This window comes from Platichthys flesus, chromosome 3, assembly GCF_949316205.1.
Source record: "Platichthys flesus chromosome 3, fPlaFle2.1, whole genome shotgun sequence".
In the NCBI taxonomy this organism is placed as follows: Eukaryota; Metazoa; Chordata; class Actinopteri; order Pleuronectiformes; family Pleuronectidae; genus Platichthys; species Platichthys flesus.
This window is the reverse complement of record NC_084947.1, coordinates 4547684-4573015: the sequence shown is the minus strand read 5'-3', so window position 1 is coordinate 4573015 and position 25332 is coordinate 4547684. Positions and strand designations below refer to the sequence as shown.

At 43.2% G+C, this 25332-nt stretch overlaps 3 protein-coding genes across 3 annotated transcripts in view; 1 reads left to right on the top strand and 2 right to left on the bottom strand.

Annotated features, from left to right (window-relative positions):
- The window catches only part of LOC133944825 (collagen alpha-1(XXVII) chain B-like), a 69564-nt gene extending 51592 nt beyond the window's left edge, over nucleotides 1-17972 (top strand). Inside the window, exons 29-61 of the mRNA XM_062381987.1 lie at nucleotides 476-529; nucleotides 891-935; nucleotides 1731-1775; nucleotides 1951-2004; nucleotides 2569-2622; nucleotides 2705-2758; nucleotides 3662-3715; nucleotides 4115-4168; nucleotides 5539-5646; nucleotides 5745-5798; nucleotides 6072-6179; nucleotides 6262-6315; nucleotides 6766-6819; nucleotides 7840-7896; nucleotides 7986-8039; nucleotides 8146-8199; nucleotides 8287-8340; nucleotides 8471-8524; nucleotides 8682-8789; nucleotides 8872-8979; nucleotides 9994-10101; nucleotides 10203-10256; nucleotides 12393-12455; nucleotides 12612-12665; nucleotides 12768-12803; nucleotides 13328-13345; nucleotides 13461-13496; nucleotides 13882-13908; nucleotides 14028-14093; nucleotides 14317-14485; nucleotides 14616-14725; nucleotides 16184-16402; nucleotides 16521-17972. Coding sequence (XP_062237971.1) covers nucleotides 476-529; nucleotides 891-935; nucleotides 1731-1775; nucleotides 1951-2004; nucleotides 2569-2622; nucleotides 2705-2758; nucleotides 3662-3715; nucleotides 4115-4168; nucleotides 5539-5646; nucleotides 5745-5798; nucleotides 6072-6179; nucleotides 6262-6315; nucleotides 6766-6819; nucleotides 7840-7896; nucleotides 7986-8039; nucleotides 8146-8199; nucleotides 8287-8340; nucleotides 8471-8524; nucleotides 8682-8789; nucleotides 8872-8979; nucleotides 9994-10101; nucleotides 10203-10256; nucleotides 12393-12455; nucleotides 12612-12665; nucleotides 12768-12803; nucleotides 13328-13345; nucleotides 13461-13496; nucleotides 13882-13908; nucleotides 14028-14093; nucleotides 14317-14485; nucleotides 14616-14725; nucleotides 16184-16402; nucleotides 16521-16667 — 2388 coding nt within the window. The 3' untranslated portion in view covers nucleotides 16668-17972. The remainder of the gene's footprint in view (nucleotides 1-475; nucleotides 530-890; nucleotides 936-1730; nucleotides 1776-1950; nucleotides 2005-2568; nucleotides 2623-2704; nucleotides 2759-3661; nucleotides 3716-4114; nucleotides 4169-5538; nucleotides 5647-5744; nucleotides 5799-6071; nucleotides 6180-6261; nucleotides 6316-6765; nucleotides 6820-7839; nucleotides 7897-7985; nucleotides 8040-8145; nucleotides 8200-8286; nucleotides 8341-8470; nucleotides 8525-8681; nucleotides 8790-8871; nucleotides 8980-9993; nucleotides 10102-10202; nucleotides 10257-12392; nucleotides 12456-12611; nucleotides 12666-12767; nucleotides 12804-13327; nucleotides 13346-13460; nucleotides 13497-13881; nucleotides 13909-14027; nucleotides 14094-14316; nucleotides 14486-14615; nucleotides 14726-16183; nucleotides 16403-16520) is intronic.
- A 305-nt stretch (nucleotides 17973-18277) lies between these two features.
- On the bottom strand, nucleotides 18278-22362 carry zgc:101858 (uncharacterized protein LOC449555 homolog). The gene is made up of 8 exons (XM_062381986.1): nucleotides 22263-22362; nucleotides 21967-22137; nucleotides 20254-20432; nucleotides 19197-19290; nucleotides 19019-19088; nucleotides 18893-18929; nucleotides 18595-18658; nucleotides 18278-18488 (listed from the first exon to the last, which is right to left on the bottom strand). Exons 1-8 carry the CDS (start codon nucleotides 22284-22286, stop codon nucleotides 18330-18332), a joined length of 798 nt encoding a protein of 265 aa, XP_062237970.1. The 5' UTR covers nucleotides 22287-22362; the 3' UTR covers nucleotides 18278-18329.
- Nucleotides 22363-22891: 529 nt separating this feature from the next.
- On the bottom strand, nucleotides 22892-25119 carry ppil3 (peptidylprolyl isomerase (cyclophilin)-like 3). The gene is made up of 6 exons (XM_062385000.1): nucleotides 25037-25119; nucleotides 24715-24789; nucleotides 24107-24200; nucleotides 23939-24006; nucleotides 23723-23841; nucleotides 22892-23513 (listed from the first exon to the last, which is right to left on the bottom strand). The coding sequence occupies exons 1-6, from the start codon at nucleotides 25037-25039 to the stop codon at nucleotides 23387-23389; spliced, it is 486 nt and encodes a 161-aa protein (XP_062240984.1). The 5' UTR covers nucleotides 25040-25119; the 3' UTR covers nucleotides 22892-23386.
- Nucleotides 25120-25332: the final 213 nt, after the last annotated feature.

The following is a 25332-nucleotide window of genomic DNA, read 5'->3' as shown; positions in this document are numbered from 1 at the left end:
AGCTGTGAGTCCTTTAATGTTTTCTGACAGAATATAGCTTGGTCCACTTTTTAAAAAGCTGAAGGATGAATCAGCTACAGGATTATTGTGACCTTTTCCTGGGGCTTCTTTTCAATAACCCCAGTGTGCAGGCGGCGCCACTCTGTGTGATGCTGGAAGGACTGGGGGGGTGGGGGACAAAGTCCACACAGTGGGGATTGGGCACAGTGTTGGAGCTTAATCACAAATGCCAAGTATTTGCAAAAATCGCTAGACAATCTTCGATCGTGTCACTGCAGTGCGGGTAAACGCAAAGTTCACTTGCAAACAGGGAGACTGCCTCCCAGGCTCCACTGAGCGGAGATGACAGGAAGGGAGAGTGACTCGGCTAAATTCACTGACTAGATGGATTAAACAACATGTGCCTGGGGTCTGTTAGAGGCCAGGTTCTCCAAAGCTATTCATCAGTGCCAACTTACTGTACGTCTCTTTGCAGGGTCCAAGGGGTCCCGATGGCCCGGTGGGGGAGGAAGGCTCCGCAGGAATAAAGGTGAGCACATGGTGAAAAAAGTCAAAGTTAATAAAAAAGCCCAATTTTGTGTCTAATTGTTGATAATGTTACTTTTCCTGTCAAACTGCCTTCGAGCCACGTCGGGCCCTAAGCCTCCTAATTGCACTCATCAAATCTCTCCCATCCAGAGTGATGATAAACAAAATGACTCAAGTTTTTTCTTCACGGAGGGAAAAAAGAATCATGGGAACTTTTCAAAGCAGCTTTGTTCAGCAGTCTGTAATTAGTAACTATTTTTAACATCTAAAGAATCTTCAGAGGACACTCGTTGACTTGCAATTCTTTACAGCGCAACGTTAAATCTAATTTTTTACTGATTTGGATGTTTTTTTCGTTGCAGGGCCCCGACGGTCCACCAGGAAAATTGGGCCTCCCTGGAGAGATGGTAAGAAAAATTGGGTGTCTTTACTTTCCATTCAAAACTTTTATGACCTTATTAGCAGCTTTAGTGGGGATTCTGGCTTGAGCACATTTGGTCATTCTCTCTCTCTGGGCTGCAGAAATAAGAATCTCGGATAAATGTTGTCGAAACTTTTTTCCTAATGAGAGAAATTCCTCATTAGAGCGTGGTGGAGAAACATTCTTGCAGTAAATTAGCTGCACGCTTGTTATTTCCCACAGTGCATCGCCGAGTAGGACAAACATCTAGTAAAACGGCTAATAAAGAAATAATAATACTAAAATAGTTTAATTCTTTATCTTATTGATGTTTGTGCATCCTCAGCTGGTCTGTGAACCTCAAGCGTCATTCAGTTGTGCAAAACAGCCAATTATTGGAAATGAGAAGGGCCCTCGAGGGAGAGCTCACACCTCCACCAAGGCCATCACCCTATCTCCACACGTTCAAGGAAATCAAAAATAGATAAATAAATCATAGATCCACCCATTTATTCAGATGCACCGAAGCTAGAATAATTCCATCATGTGAGGCTTGCCTGCATGAACCCCAGTGGTTGGATGGATGGCTCCTCCTCCAGTGCACGTGTCGAAGTGCCCTTTGGCAAGACACTGAACCCTGAGTCTCACCTGGTGGCTGTGAATGGGTGAATGAGACATCGGTACCTTAATAATAGAAGAAATGCTATATTAATGCAGGCCATTTCAAAAATATGCCGATGATATCAGACTGGGACAGCACCATTAAAACCAGTCTGACTTTGTTCTTGTGTTGTCGCTGCAGGGGAAGCTCGGCGAGGCAGCAGAATCTGGGCCTCAGGGATTTCCAGTAAGTGATCCGAGCTGAAACAGCTCTGACTTAGGTCTGGATTATTTGGGGTGAAGACATTGAGGTGGATATAGGGGAGAGGGTTGTGTTGTTTCTGTTAGTAGGTGACGTGGGTGCTCAACATGTGTATGAATACCAGCTGTGTGTGTGTTTAAAAAACTGTATTATTTTTTAGGGTATTCAAGGGTACTCGGGTCCTCCAGGAGCCAAAGGATTTGCAGGAGAGCCTGTGAGTTGATGTTTTTGGTTCCATATTTGAAAATAAATATAATTTTTCTTAGTTTTTTCTCTCTGTCAAGTGGATGTAGGCCGGAAATAGAGTCTCATCTATAAAGACCTGTGACTGTCCCCCTCACACATAAACTCTGAATCTCCACTTTGACATCTTTTATTCAGTGAATCCTCAAAACCCACAGACCTGCTCGTCCTCATCCTCATCCTCTTCTTTTTTCCCCTTTTATTATGCCAGAGTTTCACAGACACAAGCTGAGAAGTGAGTCTACTCTGAGACAATTTGATTTACACCTCCTCTTCCTGGAGCGGCAGCTATATTGTAGCCTGAATGTGCCTCGATAACAGTCGGCCCATTTCCATCCCTTACACAAGCTTTGGCTCCGTGTTTTCAAAGCTCTTAGCCCTGCAGATTAACTTATCTCCACAAATCCACACTTTTCTGGCCGGTTCTTATTTCTTTCCATATTTGTTCCAGTTTGCCGTCACTTTCAGAGGTGTTGTCCAAGATTGCAAAGTTCACTTAACCCTTGTATTGATGCCTGCACTTCTGTCGCCGCAGGGGCCAGCAGGGCCACAGGGAACGATCGGGCCCCTGGGGGAGATGGGGCCGACGGTGAGTTGGATCAAACGGCCGGTGGCAGAGCTCCCGCTGACTTTTACATTAGCGCTGAGAAGTAAAGGCTGTTTTCTGACAGGGTCCACCAGGGAAGGATGGAGAGAGAGGACCGCCTGGTGAAACTGGGGAGAAGGTGAAGACGATAATATGATATTGAAATGTTTGTTGATTGATCTGGTGGATGATAACATTACAGCAACCTTTGGTTTAGTAAATAGTAATGGTGGTGTTGGTGGTGGGCTCTCACTTCCTGGAACCATGTTTGTGTTTCAGTCCTGGGAGCAAGATCAGACATTTTGAATTATATTTTGTAGATAAAAATATAATCCTACATCCAACTCTGATGAAATCTTAACCTCTGGGGACAACGGCCCATATTTGGGGGCTTCTGGTGTTCCTCGTAAATTGTTTAGTTTCTTTAATCACACTAGTTTATGTGTCTCAACACAAAACACAAACACTGATACTTGTTATCACGGTTTAAAGCCCACTCACATTTTGGCTAATCTCCATTAACAAGCCATCTGCATACGAATGAAGATAAATGAAAAAGCCAAGAGCTGAATCATTCAAGTTGATTTGTTCATCCTTTTTAGTTCTCCACACACACACACACACACACACTGTTCACCAGGAAGAGACCAAAGCTCAAACTTTTTTGGTCACAGTAGAAACAGAAACCAGACGAATCCGGCCCTCGCCGCCAGATTCGTTAAAAATCTGTTTATAGAGATTATCAAAGCCCAACCAGAAATCACATCTCCAGTTTTCAATTTGAAGTTTTGGCAAATAAAACTGAGAAAGCTTATTGTGCACTGAGGTGGACGATCAAATTCGATTATTGTGGGTTTTATTTGTTCTCCTTTTTCTTTATTCAAATGAAGTTTTGCAACCTCCAGACTCGGGGGTTTAGACATAATTCAATACTCGTCTCTATTACTGAGGAGAAACTGGTCAAAATAGCTCCAGTGGAAACAAAACCAAAGACGGCTTATCGGGATACACATCAGTAACGTTGTGTTCCTTCTCCTGGCAGGGCTTCATCGGTCTGCATGGTATCATGGGAGAGCAGGGTCTGATTGGCCAGAGAGTGAGTATCCAATGGTTTTCTGTTAGTGAATTTGAATATTCTATAATATTCAGAAGTAGACGAGTGACCTGCAACACAGAGTATAACAATCGGTTTTTATAAATTTGAACTTCAAACATGACTCAACCAGGGGCAATGGGAGAAGGGGTGCTGAGGGGAGTGGAGCACCCCCTACTTGCAAGGGGTGGAACTGCAAAGGAAAAAACAGTAACAGGACTTATGCTCGTTGACGTAGAGTTGGATGTTCAAATTACAGCTGTAATCACGTGTGTGGCCCCACTGCTCTGCATTTAATATGAGGTCATAGTAATATAAACTCTCTGTCAGCGCCCCACAACTGTGACTGATGGTCCAACGTCCCTGGTTGCATCCGTAATGTTTTTATAATTTGTCTATCAGGGAGAGCCAGGCATCGATGGGGAGGCTGGACCAAGTGGACCAGATGGAGCCAAGGCAAGTGCGACGATGAAAGAAACTGTGAATGAGAATTAGAGACATGCATCATGGGCCACAGCAAATAGTAATCACGATGTCACTGATTTCAACATTCATGTTTTTCCTCCCTGTCCTGAAGCTGTTAGTCTGTGAACCCCATGACCTGGTCTGTTTACTGCAGAGGCTCCTTCTCATTAGAGCTAGTTGCGTGTTGTTTGCCCCTTTGCACAGTTGGAGCTGCATTGTGTTGCTGCTTAGTTGAAAACAGATAGAGCGGCTATTTTAAGAGCTCTACTGTCTGGCAAGGATTGTGACAGAACACACATACACACAAAAAAAGAAACAAAAGAAAGCACAAAAAGCAGATCTACTGGTCGGAGCCAAACTGCTGGAAGGACGGCCACAAACAGCCGGAGCCACAAGCAGCACTGGGCTCGGAGACAGTGGTCCAATGTGAGCGGGGAGGACACAGGAGAGGACACGGGGGAGGACACAGGAGAGGACACGGGGGATCAGAACAGAGTCAACCTGAGTGTCTCTGTTCTGGACGCACTGTTTTCTCTTAGTCAGGAGAGTAAACTTCTCAGAGAGGTTCTTGGCCTGAGTGAAGCTCCTGCTTGGAAACCACAGCCGGTCCCGGATGGATAGATTTAACAGCTTTAACTGTGAAGTATTAGGAGAATGGATAATCATAGTTGTGTTCATTTGTTAAAGTTTGAATTTCAACAAAGAAATCGATAGACAAAGTCATGACGTCCCACTTCACGTGACTTTTTGGCATCAGCATATTAACAAGAAAGATTTTGTTACTTTTACAATTTTTGATAATGAAAGTTTTTAAATAAACTGTTGCTTTACAGTCTAGAACACGTAGTTTGACGTTGTTATAATATTAAGTGTTTATCAAGGAGAACCAGTTTTAAAAAAAGCACTACAGAGCTTTAGGAAACAAAGAGAAACATTATTCTATATACATATTTAACTTTATCTGTCCTCATCCATTTCTTACACAAAATAACTCTTTGTGCCAGAATGGGATATATGTATCTTTTTGTATATTTCTTATATACATATAAGTCTTGGCAACATGAATGGTGAAGTGATTCATGATGGGAGCATCTAAAAAACATATCAAATCACTGTGATGTGGTTTAAAGTTACAGACTGTTGTGTACCTGCCTGAGTTGTCACTGTAGAAACTGCAGCTAACTCAGAAGACTTTAACGTAGAGCTCACATCAGTCCTGTCCAGGGTTCGTGTCACCGGTGGCCTTTGTACACTGGATTCAATTTAAGATGTTGTATACAACGTGCAACGCTTTTCAAAATCAAGCTCCTACGCAGTTGCACACTCACCTTTTGCTCATAGACTTGTTCTGCTGTTCTCAGGGTGAAAAGGGGGAAGCTGGACCGGAGGGGGCTACAGGTGAGCGGGGTGAAATTGGCCTGAAAGGAAAGGAAGGACCTCCCGGGCCCCCTGGACTGGTGGGTGTGAGGGTGAGTGTCTCATCAGTTAACTCTGAATTTTATTCAATTCCCGTGAATAGGCGGCTCTTTCTGTCCACTTACAGCCCCCGTTTAATTTTCTTTCCAAGGGACAGGAGGGGAAACCCGGCACACTTGGTGAAAGAGGAAAACCAGGACAAAAGGTTTGTCAGCTCACTTGCTCGAGGCTAAAATGCACGTTTCATTCTCGGAGGCCTGTGAGTTTGTTCTCCTGTAGGAGGAGTTGAATAGTTCTCTATCAGTAAACACTGAGGTCAGCAACCTCCTTAAGTACGACGATGCAGGTGCTCGTCAGGCAGACTCTCAGTATTGAATGTTTGAAATTGTCAAACATTTCACACACATACACACACACAGCTGTACAGGGAAGCTCTGTAGATTCACTGCATACCTGCTCATTGACGGCCTCTCTCCAGGGGAGCAAGGGTCAACAAGGTCACCTGGGAGAGACCGGGCCAATCGGTGAGCACGGAGGAATGGGGTTACCTGGACAGAAGGGACCAAGAGGCACCATCGGACCAGTGGTGAGTTCTCAACAGGCGGATTGAAGCACTTAATTGGTTGTTTGGCGGATGTGGACTAAATAAATGTGTATAATTTCCCAAGGGTGCACCAGGGAGAATGGGCCAACAAGGAAACCCGGGCATATCAGGTTACGAGGTGAGCAGCTCATCTCATTGGTGGAGTGATACGTCTCATTGAAGGATGTTATGAGGGAACTTCCAAAACTCTGCTGCTGTCAAATCCAAAATGTTGAAAACTGTGAACATTGAACTTGATCTATGAATCCTCCTTTTTTTATTTCTATTTAATGTAACTTTCTATTATTCATTATAAAGTAGATAATGTTTGGTGCATTCTCTGATAAAGAATAAACTGCATTTTGTGGGTGAACTGGAAAAACTAGTCTGATGTTACTGTCCTGCTAGTTGGTGTTCATGTTTGCTGTCTGTTCAAAAACTGGTTTATATGTTGTTAGTCTGACTTCCTGTCTTAGGACCTAATATTTGCACATTTAATACTGAAGTCAAATCAAATTGTTAATTGACGTGATGTGAAGGTTGCTGTTCTAAAATAAGATTCAGTCACTAACTCTGTTTCTTGTCACAGGGTCACATGGGACCGCAGGGCCCCCTGGGACCTCCTGGGCCGAAAGGTGAAAAGGTACATTCCCCAAGTATTTGCTGTTCCTAAACGCTGTCTGCACTAGAGGAGCTCCAGGGGCCTGTAATGGCTGCATTATTTAACATGCAGCCCATTGCCTTTAACTACATGGTCAGTTTGTTTGATGCATGGAAACTTCAGCCGTGTCCCTAATTAGTGCTTCCTCTGTCCGTCCTGTTGTCCTTGCAGGATTCCTCAACTCCTCCCTAATTTGATCGATGATAAGAACTAGGACACATCCAATTAACTAAGCGCTGTCAAACGTACATAATTAGCCGAGCACCTGGACTCCCCTGCTCATTATTTTGGGGATATTAGAACCATAATTTGTGTTTATTTGACAGGAGCAGCACACGATAGAACACACTGCACCAGAGTTTAGCGAGACGCTAATTTGCATTTTTTTTTATTCCCTGGGCAGAAGCCATCTGGACGCGGCTGTTTGTTGTATTCTCTTTGCCAATATCCTCAAAACGATGGCCGTGCCTGCTTTATAATTGAATCAATATCACACTATTATACGGGTAATTACAAAATGTATGATTTTCAATTGAGAGCCAGGTAAATCTGACGCTGAGCCACGCTGCAGATGAGATCAGATCCCTATCACAGTTCTGTTAAATGCACCATTTTCACATCGTTTCCCGTGCAAGTGTCAGTTTTGCTCGTCTCCTGGACGTTGATAACCAGCGTCCTGCTCTCAGATGCCTCCCGGCCTCCTCTCTCCTGGGTTTAATCTGACACATGCACAACACATTACTAATAAAATCATACACACATTTGTGGATTTTGGTTAATGAATTCCATCAAGACACTGGAACAGACACTGGCACCCTTATGGGAAATGGGATAGTTGTGGGTAATAGCACATGCAATGATTTGCTGGTCATGCAAAAAGAGAGTGGACGATTGTTATACTGCTTGAAACAAAACGTGCATTGATTTTGCACAGACCATTTGGTTTTGGGGGGAAATGCCATTGATTGTGGTTGTTTGTGTGTCCCTGTGTTGCTTGTTCAGGGCGAACAGGGGGATGACAGTAAGGTAGAAGGTCCTGCAGGTCCCCAAGGTGACAGAGTGAGTTTCTCACATGGACGTGTTTGTGTTGTGTTGCCTGTTAGCGGTGTTCTGGAAAGTTTCATTGATTTGTTTCTATATGAATCCAGGGTCCTCCTGGAGATCGAGGAGAGAGAGGAGAGCCAGGTGACCTGGGACACATTGTGAGTGAAATTATAAAACAACTATTGTTCCAATTACATTTGTCTGCAGTCAATGATATTTAAGTAATGTTCTATACACTGAACTGCAGACATTTTCTTTTTCTAGGGTCAAATAGGTTTTGATGGAAAGAGAGGTGAAGCTGGTGCCACCGGGCTTCCTGTAAGTATCCAATTTATTTTTCAAGAATTGTAAAACTCAGTCAGACTGTCCAACATGATCCAAATCAAACACTAATGATGGTTTCAGGGACATCCTGGGCCAAAGGGAAGACCAGGGATGAAAGGATCCAAAGGTGATCAAGTAAGGACGTAAATAAAAGTGGCATGATTTTTGTTTATGGATGAGAAAACTCACTGCAGTGTTATTGGACTTTACTGTCTGTCATGCAACCAAGTCATGAACTGTGCAACATGAACTCTTTACACTCCAGGGTAAGAAAGGAAAATCTGGGACACCAGGCGCAGCTGGCACCAGAGGACCACCAGTGAGTTGGAGGCGTTGTACTCAGACGTAACTGTCTTGAGGAGGATTTGTGACATTGGACTAAATAAACTAAATCTGTTGTGACTTGAACTCACAGTCAAACTATGTGTAACTATGAATACATATATATATAAACACTTTTGATTGTCTGTCATAAGGGTCCAGTGGGTCCTCCTGGCCCGCGGGGAGTGGTGGGCAGGGAGGGACTCGAGGGGCTGCCTGGAATAGACGGGCTGCCTGGTAGAGATGGAGATAAAGGAGTCAAGGTGAGGACAGATCAGAGCACTTAATGTTTTGCTAAATTAAATGAATTTCAGCTCTGATTTTTGCTTTTTTTTTTGTCGGAAGGGGGAGCAAGGAGAAGATGGAGAAGTGGGCTTACCTGGAAAACCTGGGCTGCAGGGGGGAAGTGGTGTGACAGGGCTTCCTGGAAGTCAAGGCTCCTTCGGACCAAAGGTGAGAGTGATGCAGGAGAAGCTGCAACTTCTTAAGTTTTTACCTTATTCACAAAGATAACAAAGCAGATTTATTGACAGTATCGAGAGGAAATTGTCAACACAGCTTTAGTCTGCCAAAGCAGCATCACAGTGCCAAGGCTACCTCCCCTGGCAACATAATGCTGCTCTTATATTTGGAGCATTTTCTGATCTCTAATGCCAACGTCTGCTCAAAGACTTACACAGTGTCTCAAAGGACTGAATGCTCTCTGCAATAACCTGGGGAGTTAGTGCTGCAAAGGAGCAATGAGTCGGCACAATCTTGATTTAAATGGCCTCAAAAATGTCATATAAAATGTTCATATTCACGACTCTAACAAACACAGGGGCTTTATTTATTGGAGCTGTGGTAAAAGTCAGTTTTCACCTTAAAGCCTGTGGGTGAGGGCATAATTTTGCATCATGTGTTGGTGATTTATGTGCATAAATAAACTGAATCTGGACATTTTATGTTTTCTACATCATTAGGGGCACATGAGTAATGTAGGGTTCTAGGCCCGGGACTATATCTAGGTTCCACTCCTGGCTTTGTGCTTCCTAACTGGTCTGAACCAAATGCAGTGTCCGTTGATGGAAACCAGTGAACGATTGTGAGCTTTTTATTGTGGTTTAGCTCAAACTGGTCACAAAACTCAATACAAGTATTCACAACACAGGACTATAAACAATGCTAGAAAAAAATATAGCAAGAATAAAGCCCTGTGCAGAAAAAGTCTGAAATGCAGCATCATCCTCATCATCAGCAGTAGAACATGGCCGCCTAAATACAATATGCAAAACAAATCCAAGGCACTACAGTGAACTATCTAAAAGCTTGATGTGTCATAATGTTGTGAGCAAAGAAGCCACAGTCAGAAAAATCTCATTCTCAAGCACATTGTCGAATAAATCCAGAATCCAAAGCTGTGATCTGAAGGAGGTTGTGTGACGAGATGTGAGGAATGTGCTTTCAGTGTGTTTGTGTGTTCTCCAGGGTGAGAGGGGTCTCCCAGGTCAAACTGGTCCGTCTGGGAAAAGAGGCTTGATTGGTGGGATGGGACTTCCAGGAAAACAAGCAGACCTGGGACCTCGAGGGCAACCAGTGAGCACTGACTTGTGAAATGAATTTACTGCAGCTCCTTCCCATGTCCAGTCCATGTGCAGTGATGGAGGTTGACATACTTTCCCTTCTCTGTGCATCAGGGGGATAACGGTGAACAAGGATTTCCAGGCGTGTTCGGTCTGTTTGGGCCAAAGGTACGATCCCATCAGGTTCCCCCCACAAAGTGATAACCTCACGTCAGTCAGAGCTTTAGAGCCACGAGCTGCAAGCTCTTAACCCCAGGGTCAGATATCTTTTAATGTCCGGGTTTAACTTTAGTTTAAGTACTGTTGTGTGAAGTTTAAATGCTTTAAATTGTCTGGAGGTACATGACATTAACTCAAAACGGTATGAAAGCTGTTTGGTATTCCGGTATTAATGTAACATGCCGCAGGATAACATCTGCTGCACCATAATTCTGCTTCGCTCACAGCGCTGCGGCTCTGTAGATTATTACCAGCTGAAGAAACAAAGGCGGGCTTCACTCGAGTCCCACTCTCTATTCAAAACCCTGAGAGTGACGTTGGATATTTTCCCACAGTGGGAGTTGAACAGCAGTGGGAAGCAGATGAGCTTTAGTGTTCAGTGCTTAGTATATAGGTCTCGATTCAGGAGCAATGGGTTTAAGGTAAAGGCAGAAATAAAGGTCTTGGAGGGATTTCAGGGTTTCTGCTGCTCATCGTATCAGGTTTCAAATCCATTCATTCATCTGAATGTTGGATCTTTAAATTACTTAAAGACTTTGACAGTTCTGAAAATGTATCATGACGTTAATGTCACTTTTATTGAATTTCATTAACTAAAAAATGAAATCAACATGGGTCTTCAAACCAACAAGGACAAGAAAGAGGTCTTCACTTATCTTCATGATGTTCTTCAAAGGCCTTAAAAGTACTTTGTTAAACCCTGAAAGCATTGACCTCATTCTAAATAACAAATAGAGATGAAGCAAAAACAAAACTCTCCTCTCCTTCAGAACTACCTCATCTATCGAACAGAGGCCGTTGTTGCTTGTGGTACTATGATGGCAAACGCTTCAGTTCTACAGCTGCAGTTGCTGAGATTAAACTTGGAGCACATGTTCCATTAAGCCCTTGGTGAAGTGTTTCTATGCAAATGTTACATCACAAAGACAACACATTTGTTTCTACCGTGGAGGTAACTGTTTTGTTTGCCCGGTTGCACAAAGTCAAACGTACGGAGCCATAAACTATATGAAAACATCTGTGTGACGCCGTTGCACGAATTTGTGAAACGAGCGCTTGAAAGCCTGTGTTTGGATGTATCGCTCCGGGGAGCAGGGGAACCTGAGTGGTAAGCCCCATCGGAGGGTAATAGACAGAGACTGTGGTTAGAAAAGCAAACACGACCCCAAACCCGCCTCTTTTCTAAGCCTTGGATATACATCGAGGTCCATGAGCTCTGTGTAACATTAATTAGCCAAGTGAATGAGAAATAAGGAGGTTTTATATTATACTGCAACTGTAAGTAAATCAACAGAAAATCAGGAAGCACTTGGATTTGTAATTTTGAGCCAAAATCCTAAACATTTACAGGTTTCCAGTTTCCAATATGTGAGGTTTTTGGTATTTTGGATGTTTCACACACTAGACAAGTAAATAATCGTGAAATTTTGTCTTTATTAAAGATAGCAATATGAACTTGTTGCCTCAATAGACTTATTTAAAGTGGGATAAGTCCACAAACTCCTCAGAGATAAAAAAAAACGTTTTTTTTCTTTTGGAAAAACACATTTTTCTTTGGCTGTTAGTTTGATTGACACCTGTCAAAACATTGCATACAAACAGCATACTATGATAGTATATGTCACATGTCGTGGGTTATTAATATGTTGGTAAGGGATTGAGAAATCATTTTTCTTAATTCACCAGCTAGTGACCATTTTTGGAACTGCAGCAGCAGTTCAGCAGCTTCGGCGTTTAACAATGGCAGCTGCTATTTGAAGAGAAATCTAGGCCAAACAAATATCACTGGTTAGTTAATACTGGTTTGAAATTTCACTGAATACTTAATGGAAGTAAAGTCAATGCTGAGGCATGGATACCGTGTGATTGACAGCTAGTACCCGTCGAATGGGTGTAGGGTTCAGGTGTAGGTGGGCGTGACCTTTTGCTCTCAGTCAGGCTCACCCCATATGGTTTCTTCTGGTTTCAAAAAACCAAGATGGCCTCAGTGAAATGGCAACTCTCAAACCAATAGATGACATCACTGGTTTAACCTTTTATTTACCATTACATATCCATTAATGAAACAAACCCTTGTGTTTCCAGGGACCTCCGGGAGACATGGGCTCAGCAGGGATACAGGGCCCCAGAGGACCACGTGGTTTAAAGGTAAGAGGAAGATGAACGGCCCTCAGGTGACATCTATCTCTGCTGCGTTTCAGCTGAACTCTCACAAACTCCACAGCCGCCATGAAATATAAGCGCAGCTCCATCAGATGCTCCATCACATGTGTCCTCAGTCACTAACATGCCACTGCTTTCCAGGGTATGGAGGGAGCTCTGGGTCCCGTTGGCATCATTGGCCCCGGCGGTCATCCTGTATGTACCTCGTATTTCATCCTCTCTGCCGAGCTTTATGCGAGTTCCCTCTGCTTTTTCGGCAGTGATGGAGTGATCCTGTGTCTCCTTTCTCTCCTTCAGGGACCCCAGGGTGACAAAGGAAGTCGGGGGGAGACGGTGCGTGCTGCTGTTTTTTGATGAATCCCTTTCTGTCTGCACTGTGAGCACAGGATAGGATACTTAGTATGGAGACGGCGCACCGCTCGGCCCGCTTTGCCTTCAGCACTTTTCATTTCCTGTTGTACTCCACTGTTTGTTGTTACACTCGCAGTGACACTTAGATGCTGTGGATTCCTGTCAGGGTGATAAATGTTGGGTGCATGCTCATCTCCAGCGTTTTTTAAAGAGGTTGGTTGAGTGCTCGTACACGGGGCATAATTCACAAGCTCTAAAGCTGAAATGCCAACACACACACACGTATGGGTTTGCTGTGCGGAAATACGATTTCTGAGTGTAGGCTTGCAAAGATGCAAAAGTGCAATTCAATAGCAATGGAACACATGGTATTGAATCTGTAGCAGGGAGATGACATTGCGCTGTGCATGATAGAATAATATCACATCTGCTTTCAGACTCTTTCTTTTATTGTGGAATTGTTTCGCTTCTGAATATTGATTTCATTTTTCTTTGGTTTCCTTCAGGGGCTGCAGGGACCAAGGGTGAGTAGTTCCTCTTGCAGCTTAGTCACAGTTCCTCGCTCAGGCCTGTGGTCAAGTCAGGCTGAGAGCAACAGAATGAATCACTTGATCAGTTTCTTATCTTGTGAATTTTCAGGGGTCTTCGGGTCCTCGTGGACCACCAGGACCACCGGTGAGTTCTTCATTACCCGTGGTTTTCATTGTTGCTTTTTAATTGGTTGGGCAGCAGGATTACTCAGAAACTGTTGAAGAGATTTTACTTAAATTTGGAATTGGGATGGGGCATGACGCAAGGAAGAAGCCATTCAGTTTTGGACCAGATCCGGAGAAAAGGGCAAATCCAGAAGGGTGTTAGCCTTAGTGGCGCTATGTGCTCTCCATGTACATTTTTTCGTTTTTATTGATTTTTCCAGAAAAAAAAGACAAATCTAGAGGCAGAACATGAAATAGAAAATGACCCTTTCACTTTGTGCATCCTGAATCCAACTTGAAACGATATTAGCTGCTTGTAAGATCAAGTACAGAATATAGAACTGTTTTCTCCCTTTGTTCTCTAGGGTCTTCCCAGTTCTACCCTTTCACTTGTGAGTATGTTTCTCTTCATTGCCACTTCAGGGTTTTTCTGACGGGGGAACTGAGACACGTAGAAATGATCTGTGCAGCTGTGGTTAACTTGTTGTCTCGCTGTCTTCTTCCTCGGTAGAGAAATGAGGCTCTTGGTGCCGCCTTTCAAGTCATCATCGATTCCCACACTGCTCTGAGGCAAGAGGTCAGTTTTAAAAGGGAAATAAAGCTCATTGCAAAGATTCATGTTTGACTGTTCTGTTCCAGAATATTATAACACATTATGGGCCATGGAATCATTGCAAAAGAACAGAGATATACTAGCTTTCTAACCACCGTGACTAAACTGTAAATATATCTCCAGCCTTAGGAGGAACAAACTAATATGGTAAAAGAGAAAAGTGATAAGAAACATGTTTATGGTGCAGCCCTTTCAGAACATGGACCAGCCCGTGTTGGACCAGGGCACAGAGATCTTCAAGACCCTGCAGCATCTGAGCACTCTGATCCAGAGTTTGAAGAACCCGCTGGGAACCCACGACAATCCTGCCCGAATCTGCCGGGACCTCTACAACTGTGAACACAGGATGTACGACGGTGAGGAGACGTTTCAAATCGCTCCATCATTCCCATACAGATATTCAATGTGTTTTGATTGATAAGGGACCATTTCCTCCTCTTCCTCCTCCCCCCCCCCCCCCCCCCTGCCGCTGCTTGTCATTGACAGGCACGTACTGGGTCGACCCAAACCTCGGCTGCACTGCCGACACCGTTGAGGTGACGTGCAACTTCACCGCTGGAGGACAAACCTGCCTGAAGCCCATCACAGTGTCCAAGGTTTGCCTCTCGCAGATAAAACAGCCACATCAAATTTAAACACGTATCACTTAGACAGAGACGGGATCACTTCGGGAGAATTCTGTGCAGACAGAAGATGAATATTAAATCCACGAGTGCTCATGTCCTCGAGGATAACGCTTTCCTCATGTTGTCTTTGAATATCTCCAGAAGTAGAGAAGCCCAGAGTTTGAGATTGGCTGTGGGACTGTCTATGTAACGCCATCGATGTGATAAATAAATAGCACAGCTGCTCATTTTCTGGCTCCGTACGATAAACACCGGCTCTATTCGGACGGATAAATCCTTCAGTGGATCTTAAGGAGTCAGATTGAATCTTTCGACTTGGCCGAGTCATCATCCAAACGACACACACACAGTTGGCAAGTGAACCTGTAGAATCTGAGGCTGTCTTCCATCCTTTCATTCCTTTGATTTGGAGTTTTATTAAAAAAAAAATACCCTGATCCAATTCCTGTATTAACAGCAAATAAAATAATGTGGACAGAAAATGACACTCAAAGACACAATCTGTGATCCAGATGCAGTTTATAACAGGATTGGAACCCGTCCTCAATTCCAAAATGTGAATGTGCTCAAGTTGACTTACACTTGACAAGAACAAAATCCATTTAGTAATGTTTATATTATGAAAGCTTGTGATCATCATATTAAAAACAGGCCTACTTTAAATGTATCAACTATTTTTGAACATACCTTAAAACAATGACACACTGGAGCTCCCGATGAGACCCTTGATTGAATCCCTAAATGGAATCATACACTAAATGAGTCAAAGAATTGGGACACACCTCTTAATCATTGCCTTCAGGTGTTTCAGTCCCATCGGTTGGACTCAGCCCCTAAAATTCCAGAGAAGGAAAATATCTTACTGCTTCATCTTACCAAGATATCTTGGGAAATTCTATGCTTCCAACTTTGTGGGAGCAGTTTGGGGGGAAGGTGTTCTGTTCCAGCATGAATCTGCCCCAGTGCACAAAGTCATGGTTGGGTGAGTCTGGTGTGGGAGAACTTGACAAGGAGCCCTGACCTCAACCCCATCACACACCTGTGGGATGAACTAGAACGGAGAGTGCGAGCCGGGTCCTCTCGTCCACCTTCAGCATCTGACCTCACAAACACTCGTCTGGATGAATGGGCCCAAACTTTCCACAGACTCACTTCAGAATCTTGTGGAAAGCCGAACCAGAAGAGTGGAAGCAGGGGAGCAAATCCATATTAATAATAAGAATAAGAAGTTTCTTTATTAGTCCCGCAAGGGGAAATCAAGGCTCCTGTAGGTGTCATGAGGAGTGTGTCCCAATAGCTTTGTCCATATAGTGTATTTTGGTATAGATTCTGCAACAAACCTGACAGGCCTGCACTCAAATTTCATCCCCACACACGATGTGCAGATTCTGACTTCCTCACATTCAGTAACTTCCCCTTGCCTCTCAGCTGGATATGGGAGTGGGTCGTATCCAGATGAATTTCATCCACCTCCTGAGCACAGAGGCCGTGCAGCACATCACCGTCCACTGTCTCAACACAGCGGTGTGGGCAGCAGGACCCTCCCTGCAGCCTTCATCCAGGGCCGTGAGCTTCAAGGCCTGGACCGGAGAGAGGATTAGAGCGGGGGACCTCCTGGAGCCGCACATCCCCATCGATGACTGCTGGGTACGCACCATCACACGATCACAAACCTGCCGACTCAGTGCTTTAGAGAGAACCGACCCTATGAATACCGTACTTCACATTATTGCACCATGTGACACGATGCCTCCTTCACTTTCAGATCAAAGATGGACGCTGGCACCAGACCCACTTCATCTTCCAGACCCAGGACCCAAACCTGCTCCCCATAGTGGATGTGCAGGATCTACCCACAGCAGAACCTGGAGCACGCTATCACCTCGAGGTCGGACCTGTATGCTTCTTATAGGGCCCCGTGGAGGGGGTCAGGAATACTCCTTAAAGGAGGGACTGCCTGGGGGGGGTACGCCTCCTTCAGACCTCCGTCTTCTCTCTACCAAATATGCTCAGACTGCAGCCACAGGTGTCGGCACCGGAGAGAGAGGCAGCCAGTTGGAAATGCAGAGTTGAGACTCGAGGCACTGATCAGCCTTTGGAAAACAATAATAAGCTTCTTTTTCAGAGACTTGAAAGATCTGAATGACCCTTTTTTGGAAGTAATATCTGTACAGAAATAAGGAACGGTTACATCTGCAAATGCAATAATTCTTATTTTTAATATGAAGATATTATTTATACATGTATATGTACTGTATATTGTAATATAACGTGCAATAGTTATGGTTTTCCGCAGCCTCTGGGCGTATACAGCATCCACTCACTCATTCAGGTAAACGGTGTGGCACACACACACACACACACACAGACACACACACACACACACAGACACACACACACAGGCACATGCTGCCACCAGGTATATCTTTTTGAGCCTTCACTAGCTGTCCATTGCTGAGAGAGCTTTTCCCACAAACAGCTGCTGGGTGGGGCTCTCCGTGTTAAGGTGGGGCCGTGGTTTCCACAGTGTGTCAAGACGCTACCTCGTACCGCACCTCGCGTCCCACAGCGAACAAGTGGGACGAGGCGGAGGTGAAACCTGGTGCTGCAACGGTCCACACGCCTAAGATAGCCCCCCCCCCCCCCCGTCAGCTCCCAGCGAAGCAAAGTCTGTGCTTCACAATAAAAAGGGAAGATTGTAAAACACACACACACTCACATTACAAAGTCATTAAATTATGTTTTCATGGTATTCTTACATTTTCAGCTATTTTTGTTACAAGTCTGACACTTTGAATACAGTTGTTTTCTAATTGTTAAAATGTAAATGTACAACTATGCAACTTGTACTATCCACAGGGGGAGTCTATTTTAATTCTGATTCAAATCCAGATATCAAGGCCGTGTTTTGAAGCACATCTCAGTCATTTGGAGCTTTAAAGATTCCTCAGTCTTTGCTTTTGTCAATGTCACAGTCCTGGACAATCAGCAACTTAACTTAACTTAAATAACTGTCGGTTCACTTGTGCAGCAGTTGTCGCTCGTCTCAAACGTCTATGTCACACTCAGAGGATTTCTCACAATACACAACAATAAACTACCACAATTCATGAGCTCACAGGTCTGTACAGACATTTTATGCCGTGTGAATGAAGTCTAATGAAAAAGGTAATTTAATAAATGTTCTGAAACCTTTGTTGAGAAGCAGCTTGAAGTTTTTCGGTCCCTCTTTCTCACTGTTGGAACATTTCATAGCGAAAAAGCAAAAGTGAGATAACAAAATGCATTTAAACTGCCTGCTTGGAAAAGTACATTTTCTCCCTCCTTCTGTTCACTTCACACCTGGAGCTGTCAACGTCCTGACAGCTTGTGCCGTTGTAAACACAGAGTAAAAAATGGAGTCCTTGACGTTACGCCTCTTTGTTTGTTTCCCTCTCCATTTCTCCTCGGTTTAATTTTAGTGGCAATGCAGGGAATTCTGTCAACCACAGTGTCGTTGGATACAGAGACGCAGAGACTGTGAGAGTTTGAAAGTTTTATATTAGCAGACCGCTCTGTGTTAAAATGCACAGCCTCATCTCGGGCACATGGCGTGGCGACCGCCGTCCACAGGTAGGTTGACTCCGGTGATGAAGCTGGAAGCGTCGGACGCCAGGAAGGCGATGCTCTGGGCCACTTCCTCCACCTCTCCTGGTCGACCCAGGGCGTGGGTCAGTTTACACTTGGCGAGGAACTGACAGCAAAAAAAAAGACATTTTAGCATTTATTGTGTTAGGGTTATTTGCTTCTAGCCCGTAGAGGGAAAATAAACAGATCACAACCCGCTAGTGTTGCATTACCTGAGCGTACTGCTCCTCATCCAGTCCTGCTCTCTTGTGGACATCTGTGATAATCACACCTGGGCTGAGGAGATAAGAACATCGAGAGACCTTTAGCCTTTAGCCTCACAAGGCCGAAGCACCGGACGCTAAGGTGCACCACTGAAGCTATGTCCCTAACATCTGCTGGTGGCCACTAACACCTGCTAACATCTACTGGTAGATGGTAACTTAAATTGTGCAGAAGAACTCAGAGGGGTGAGCAATGACTGAAAGCTAAGGAGAAAGAAAATATTGGATATTAAAGAGGTCCACGTACCACACAGAGTTCACTCGGACTTGCTTTGAAGCCAGCTCTGAAACAAAAAGCAACCCAGTGATTTCCTGTGAACCTTTTGAACATGAACTTTTTCAGTGATGAACACAAAAAGCTTGGGTGGCTCACCGAGTGCTATACAGCGTGTGAACTGGTCGATGGCCGACTTGGACATGCAGTAGGCCAACACACCAGGGAACTGCAGGGAGACACACACATGTCACAGGTCTCAAAGAGGCTTGATGATAGATGAAGAGCAAGTGGAGGGTGATGTTGGAACCCTCTGGTCCAGCTGCTCTACACTCACTGATCTCTGTCCATTGACGCTGGACACGTTGACGATGGAGCCTTTGGTCTTAATCAGGTGTGGGACACACAGTTGAGTCAGATGGTAGACAGATCTGAAAATGAGACAGAGCATAGAGGGGAGGTTTAAAATGCGAAAATTAATTCATATTAAATATCAAGGACAATTATATCCTAACATCTGTTATTGGACTCACCAGTTTGATAACACACTCTATAACGCTGGACAACGCGTCTCTACTTCCTGTCATTGTCCAGATGTGAAGCCAAAGTATCACAAATAAGAACGCTGCAATGCCGCTCTCAACTGTCAATCATAACATTTCATCCCCATTAAATAAGTTATTAAAACCTAACTTACTGAGAGAAATTTAGATTTGACACTTTGGTCCATGTCCTGTGTGCTAACATGGAGGAGGCAGGGTTTTGACCTATACTGCAGCCAGCCACCAGATGGCAATCCAGACATTTTATTTTTACTTTACGGAAACGGTCATGTCGTCCAACTATATATATATATAAATATATATATACATCTCTATGTGTGATAACAGCACTATTGCAGCTCCACATCTATACAAGTACATTTGGATTATGTGAATTGGCCAAATGTTCCTGTGTATTTACATGTTTATATATTTGGGAAATAAACTTTTATATGGGCAGTAGTACATTTCTTTTATCCTTTTACTCATACATTTATGGGCCTTTTGTCTTTATTTCTGATCGAGCCAGGGCAGGACTGAAGTGAGAGAGTCGGGGGATGATGTGAACCTTGAGCCCATTTGGTATAAAACCAAACCACTATCACACTTTCAGTCGCGCCCAGACACCTTCATGCACATACATACTGTGTAGAGGATCCACACTTCATTCACACACTGTCAGAGTGTGAAAAGTGCAGCATATAGTAACACTGTATGAATGTGTGTGTGAACGAGGCCTGTGGTGTAAAGTGCTTTGAATGAGCGTTGAAGAAATGTTCCACATAAATGCAATTCACTTGCTATGCTCACAGGCCACCGTACTCTCAGGTTGTCAGGTCCCTGAAATCCCACCTGACGTTGATGTTCATGACTCGGTCGTACTGGGCCAGGTCCGACGTCTCGATGCCGCCCATGGCCAGGATACCGGCGCTGTTCACCAGGACGTCCAGGCGGCCGAAGTGAGCGATGGTCTGCTCCACCGTCTTCTTCACCGTCTCCTCGTCCGTCAGGTCTCCGGGAACGAGCAGAGGCTGCACAGCAAAGAGCCGCCAACTCATTCATGAGGTGCTCATTTATTTATTAGAAGGTTTACTAAAGGATCCTGAACTACTCACTGTGTGTTTGTATGGTTCGAAATGTTATTGTATGTTTAATAAACTTAATGTGCAGAGCACTTTTTGGTTGAAGAGCGTTTTAGGAAGGAACTTAAAAGACAGGGCTGCCTCTGGGAGCCTAATTTCCTCTGGCAGCTCATTCCAGAGCTTCATGGCCTAAAGCCTGTGTCCCTTTTAATTGTTTTGCCTGGACTCTGGAACAGTGAGGTTCTCTGCCTCGAGGATCTCCACCACACTGAGGCTCATATGGGATGAGAAAGTCCAACACTCAGGAGCCAGAACAGGGAGAGGCCTTGAAGGTAAATCAACAATATCTCACAAATCAACCCTAAAACAAACAGGGAGACACTGGGACGTGGCTGAAACGTGTGAAACATGATTGAGACTCTAAGCTCCAGTTAGAAGTCGAGCAGCCGAGTTTTAACAGTTTGCCATTTAAAGACAAGGAATAAAGAACACCTCAGGGAACCAGTGCAATGAGGCTGTGCTGTGCTCATACTTTCTGGATCTTGTAAGAACCTTTGCTGGAAGGTTGACGGTGGAGCAGGGGACAGCGAACATTAATAATGAGCAACAGTAGTGTAGATATATTATCCTCATTCACCATCCAACTTTACATTAGTACTCATTATTTGTATTTCAGGTGTATTAATTACTTCTGCCAAGGAGGTTGTGTTTTCATATTTTTGTTTGTTAGCAAACTTTGGCAAAAACTACTCAACAGATTTCCATCTTGTGGAGGAATGGACAAAAGGAAGAAGTTTCCCTTTCTTTCAAGATTTATGTTTTTTTCAACATTTTGTTGATTGCTCAAAGAATGTTTTGATCTTGATAAAATAAGAAAAAGAAATCAGACGTGTTAAGGGGACCGATATTTATGAGTGTGTGGAATTTGGGGCAGATCCAAACTCCATTCAAATAATGGATAAACTGTAAAAATGTATTTCTTCTGATGCACCAAGAACTACATTAAACAAAACCTTGACTCAAACTGGGTCAACATGTGTGTTCTCTTCGACTTAAGAAAACTTAAAACACTTGGAAATTGGTAAAAGCAACAAGTTCTTTACATCTCTGCTGCACAACTACAGAATAAATCTCTGCACACAACAATTAAATACACTTACAACTGCTGCACCATGATTTGACAGGCTGTGCTAGTCTAATACACAACTTTATATAGCTTCAGATATCTATCTTTAAATCTGTATTTATATTTGGCTTCAGTACTTGTGTGTTCTACTCACCTTATACTTGGAGTATTTGTATCGTCAATATCTCCACTAACACATCCTTCTTTACAGTGACAGCTCTCTGTTAGTTCTAGTGGATCAACTTTCATCTCACTGCACGTCTACCGTACTCATTTTGACCTTTTATTATTCTGATGCTGTGTATAACGTGTGTACATAGTCTGTGTGTGTATCTGAGTGTGTGTCTATGTGTGTACCTGAGCAGCCCCACAGTCGACGCACTGCTGAGCCACCTTCTCCAGGTTCTCCACGTCTCGTCCGTTCAGAGCCAGCGAAGCTCCGAGTTTAGCGAAGAGGAGACTCGTCCCTGCCCCGATGCCCGAGCTGGCCCCGGTCACCAGAGTGACTTTCCCCCTCAGAGAGGAGACCTGCCACATGCACACAGACACACACAGACACACAAACACACAAAGAGACACACAGCAGCTTAATGAGGAGACAGTGGTTTATACTAGTGACACTACGGCCATTGAACAGGAAACAGTGAACTTACTTTAAAAGCATCGTCAGAGGCCATTTCTCTGAGGACAGAGTGTCTGTTGTCCGTTATATAAACTGTCTGTGGTGGTGTCTACATGAACCCGACATGCTGTGTCCACTAATGATGACGTCACGCGACGAGCCAGGCCCTCCGTCTGTAGTTTATAGTGACACCTCCTCCACCATGGATATGTAGTCATAGACTATAGAACACTACACGTTTATAATCTGAAAAAGACACATTTATAAACCTCATGGTGATAAAATTAAACACTAACATACAAAGCTCACTAGATAGCGTAAATTATATAAATAATACATGAATAAATGAGTCACAAAGAAGTAAAAATAAAACTACCCATTGATCAATAAGATGATTTTTTTAAATGATATGCATGCATTCTTTTTAACATAATGGAAAACTGTATTTGTACATAAGAAAATGTCTAATAGAGATGAAGGGAGCACATATATATATATATATATATATATATACACCCACATATATGGCTTTATTTGCAAACTGTAACTGGTCCATTCAGTCAGTCAATGATGTTGCCTGTTGTTTATACATAATATTTTCCATATGTTCATGCTAATAGAAAAACACTACTGAATTATGAATTTGACCACAAGTAAAAATTAAGTACAAAAGCTTTATTTGTAAACAAATTTACAATTAAAAGAAACAGCAGTGCAGTGGTGTAAATGTTTGTGAAAACATGGAAATGAACAGGTTAAGTATAATTTCCATTACAAATGCTTTGAGATATTGAAATCAGTTGAAGGAAAATAAGCATTTCTTAAAAGTTACAATAACAGATTCGGCTAAAACAAGTCAAAACCTAACCGAATTAAAAATTATCAAGGTGTTTATTTCCCTACAGAATAAGAGGTTTTCCACCGATGCAAAATAAAAATTTAATTCTAGTTCACATCTGTAAGAAAACCCTGATGTACCAACCAAATTTTGTTAATACATCCTATTTGTTCACTTATTGATGTCAATTAAATCTGTAGCATAAACAATTTATTGTTGGCCAGGTACTACACAGTGCAACACTTTGTTTATTGGAAAATATCTGGGTTCATGACCCATGTGTTAAAAGCCTGTCAGTGGGTTGAAGTCCAGGTTGGTTATCCAGCGAAGGGGTTGGCGTGAATGGTCACATCCTTTATCCGCGTTTCAGTCAGCGGTCGAAACGTCTTTTCATTGACGGGCAGTTTCTCCAGCTCGTCCAGCGTCTCCAGGCCGTCGATAATCCTGCGTGTGGAAGACAGTGAGAGGTCATGTGATCTGAACTGAACCAAGGTCATGCAGAGACATGCAGGGTCGGTGGATTCCCTTCAATTTATGATGCATTATACAAATTAAATTTGATCAATAACTGACAGCATTGATGGATTACTCTCATTTACATTGCCACTACTAATTTGATGACACAACATCATTAATCTATACAGGTTACATACTTTCCAAAGACTGTGTACTTCATGTCCAGATGTGGCTGTTTGGCGTATGTGAAGAAAAACTGGGATCCATTCGTGTTGGGGCCATTATTCGCCATTGAGACCACGCCTCTCACATTATGCTGAAATGAGACAAATAAAAAAAAACACCAGAGTTACGACATTGAACTCTAACACCGGAGTGAAAAACAATTATTCATAAAAAAACAGCCAACTCACCTTTAAGTGCTCACTGTACTCGTCTTCAAATTTGCGACCCCATATACTTGTTCCTCCTTTACCCGTTCCTGCAAAGTAGTCGGAAGATAAATAAAAATAATAAATGTTAGTGAGAAATGTGAACCCTGACCTTTCAGGTATAGATCAGATCTGAGAGCTGTGACGAACCTGTGGGATCTCCAGTCTGAACCATGAAGCCTTTGATATTTCTGTGGAAGACGCAACCGCTGTAGAAGCCACCGGCGCACAAAGCAAGGAAGTTCTGTAAAATAAAAAAAAGGGAAATGTGATTAAATATGATGACTTCATTGAGGAAAATACAAGAACCTGACTGATATGGACTGATGCCTTTATTACAAAATTGTATACTGAAATATATGTCAATAAAAAAACATTAGATAGATGGATACTTTATTGATCCAGAGGAACATTTTAAAGAAGAACAACTTTCTCCCCTGAACAAGAGGATGTCTTCATAAACCCCAGATCACACAGAAATAAACCTTAGGCTAGATATTTGACAGTTTATTCATAAATTTGTATAACTTAAAAGTATGGTGGTGAATCATATCCAAACACATCAACCACAGTTTAAAGACATTCACACAGTTTTACATCATTAACTTTTAATATTAAAACTCAAATCATTAGTTTAGTTGTAAATCCTGAAGCACGAGTCCATTTCTAACATGCTTATGAATTCAAACCTGCCTCAGAGTTATTGTGTAAACAGTGGAAGTTAATGTGAAGTGTGATTCGAACCCGGAGTCACTGACCTCACACGCTCTCGGTGTTCGCTCGCAGAACAGCTCGATCTTCACTTCTCCCAGGTCCGTGTGCAGAGTAACAGCCTGAGAAGCAGAAGTAAACACAAGGATATACTGGTTATACTGGTGGTGATGCTAGCTGTGTAGCCTGTTAGCCTGTAGCCCCCGTAGCAAAACTAAGCTAATAACATGTTAAACAAGCGCATTGAGCTAAACGTCTCTCAGCTACGTTGACTGAGATGTGTACACAACACGAGTCAACCACTTTTTAGCTGTTTTGTTGAATTTACACTGAGAAAAATCCGATGTAAATTCCTACAACGAAATTTACCATTTCAAACGCTGCGTCTTCGACCGTGTGTCGGGGAAACGTGTCCGACTACGCGCAGGTACCCGGCGTAGAATGGTTCCGCTTGAATAAAAACTGTTATTTTAACCCTTTGATACACAAGCTATGCAAACATGACCCGTATAAATATCCAGTGTTATGTAATGCACCAAAGGCTCCTTTGACGACTAGCCTTCTCCATCTAGAATCGATCTTTAAATGTTATCATAGTAGTAAATACAAACTTAAACTAGACATGCAGTGTACATAAAGGGTTACTTTATGATGTTGTGAAGACT

Bases quoted from the DNA above. Each gene is read 5' to 3' on its own strand.
- zgc:101858 (XM_062381986.1), bottom strand. From the start codon at position 22,286: ATGGCCTCTGACGATGCTTTTAAA. The intron at 22,138-22,262 runs GTAAGTTCACTG...TGCATGTGGCAG, and splicing joins CCTCTGACGATGCTTTTAAA to GTCTCCTCTCTGAGGGGGAA. The intron at 18,489-18,594 runs GTAATGCAACAC...TTTTGCTGTCAG, and splicing joins ATGAGGAGCAGTACGCTCAG to TTCCTCGCCAAGTGTAAACT.
- ppil3 (XM_062385000.1), bottom strand. The intron at 24,201-24,714 runs GTCAGTGACTCC...TTTATTTTACAG, and splicing joins GAACACCGAGAGCGTGTGAG to AACTTCCTTGCTTTGTGCGC. The intron at 24,007-24,106 runs GTTCGTCACAGC...ACTACTTTGCAG, and splicing joins TCAGACTGGAGATCCCACAG to GAACGGGTAAAGGAGGAACA.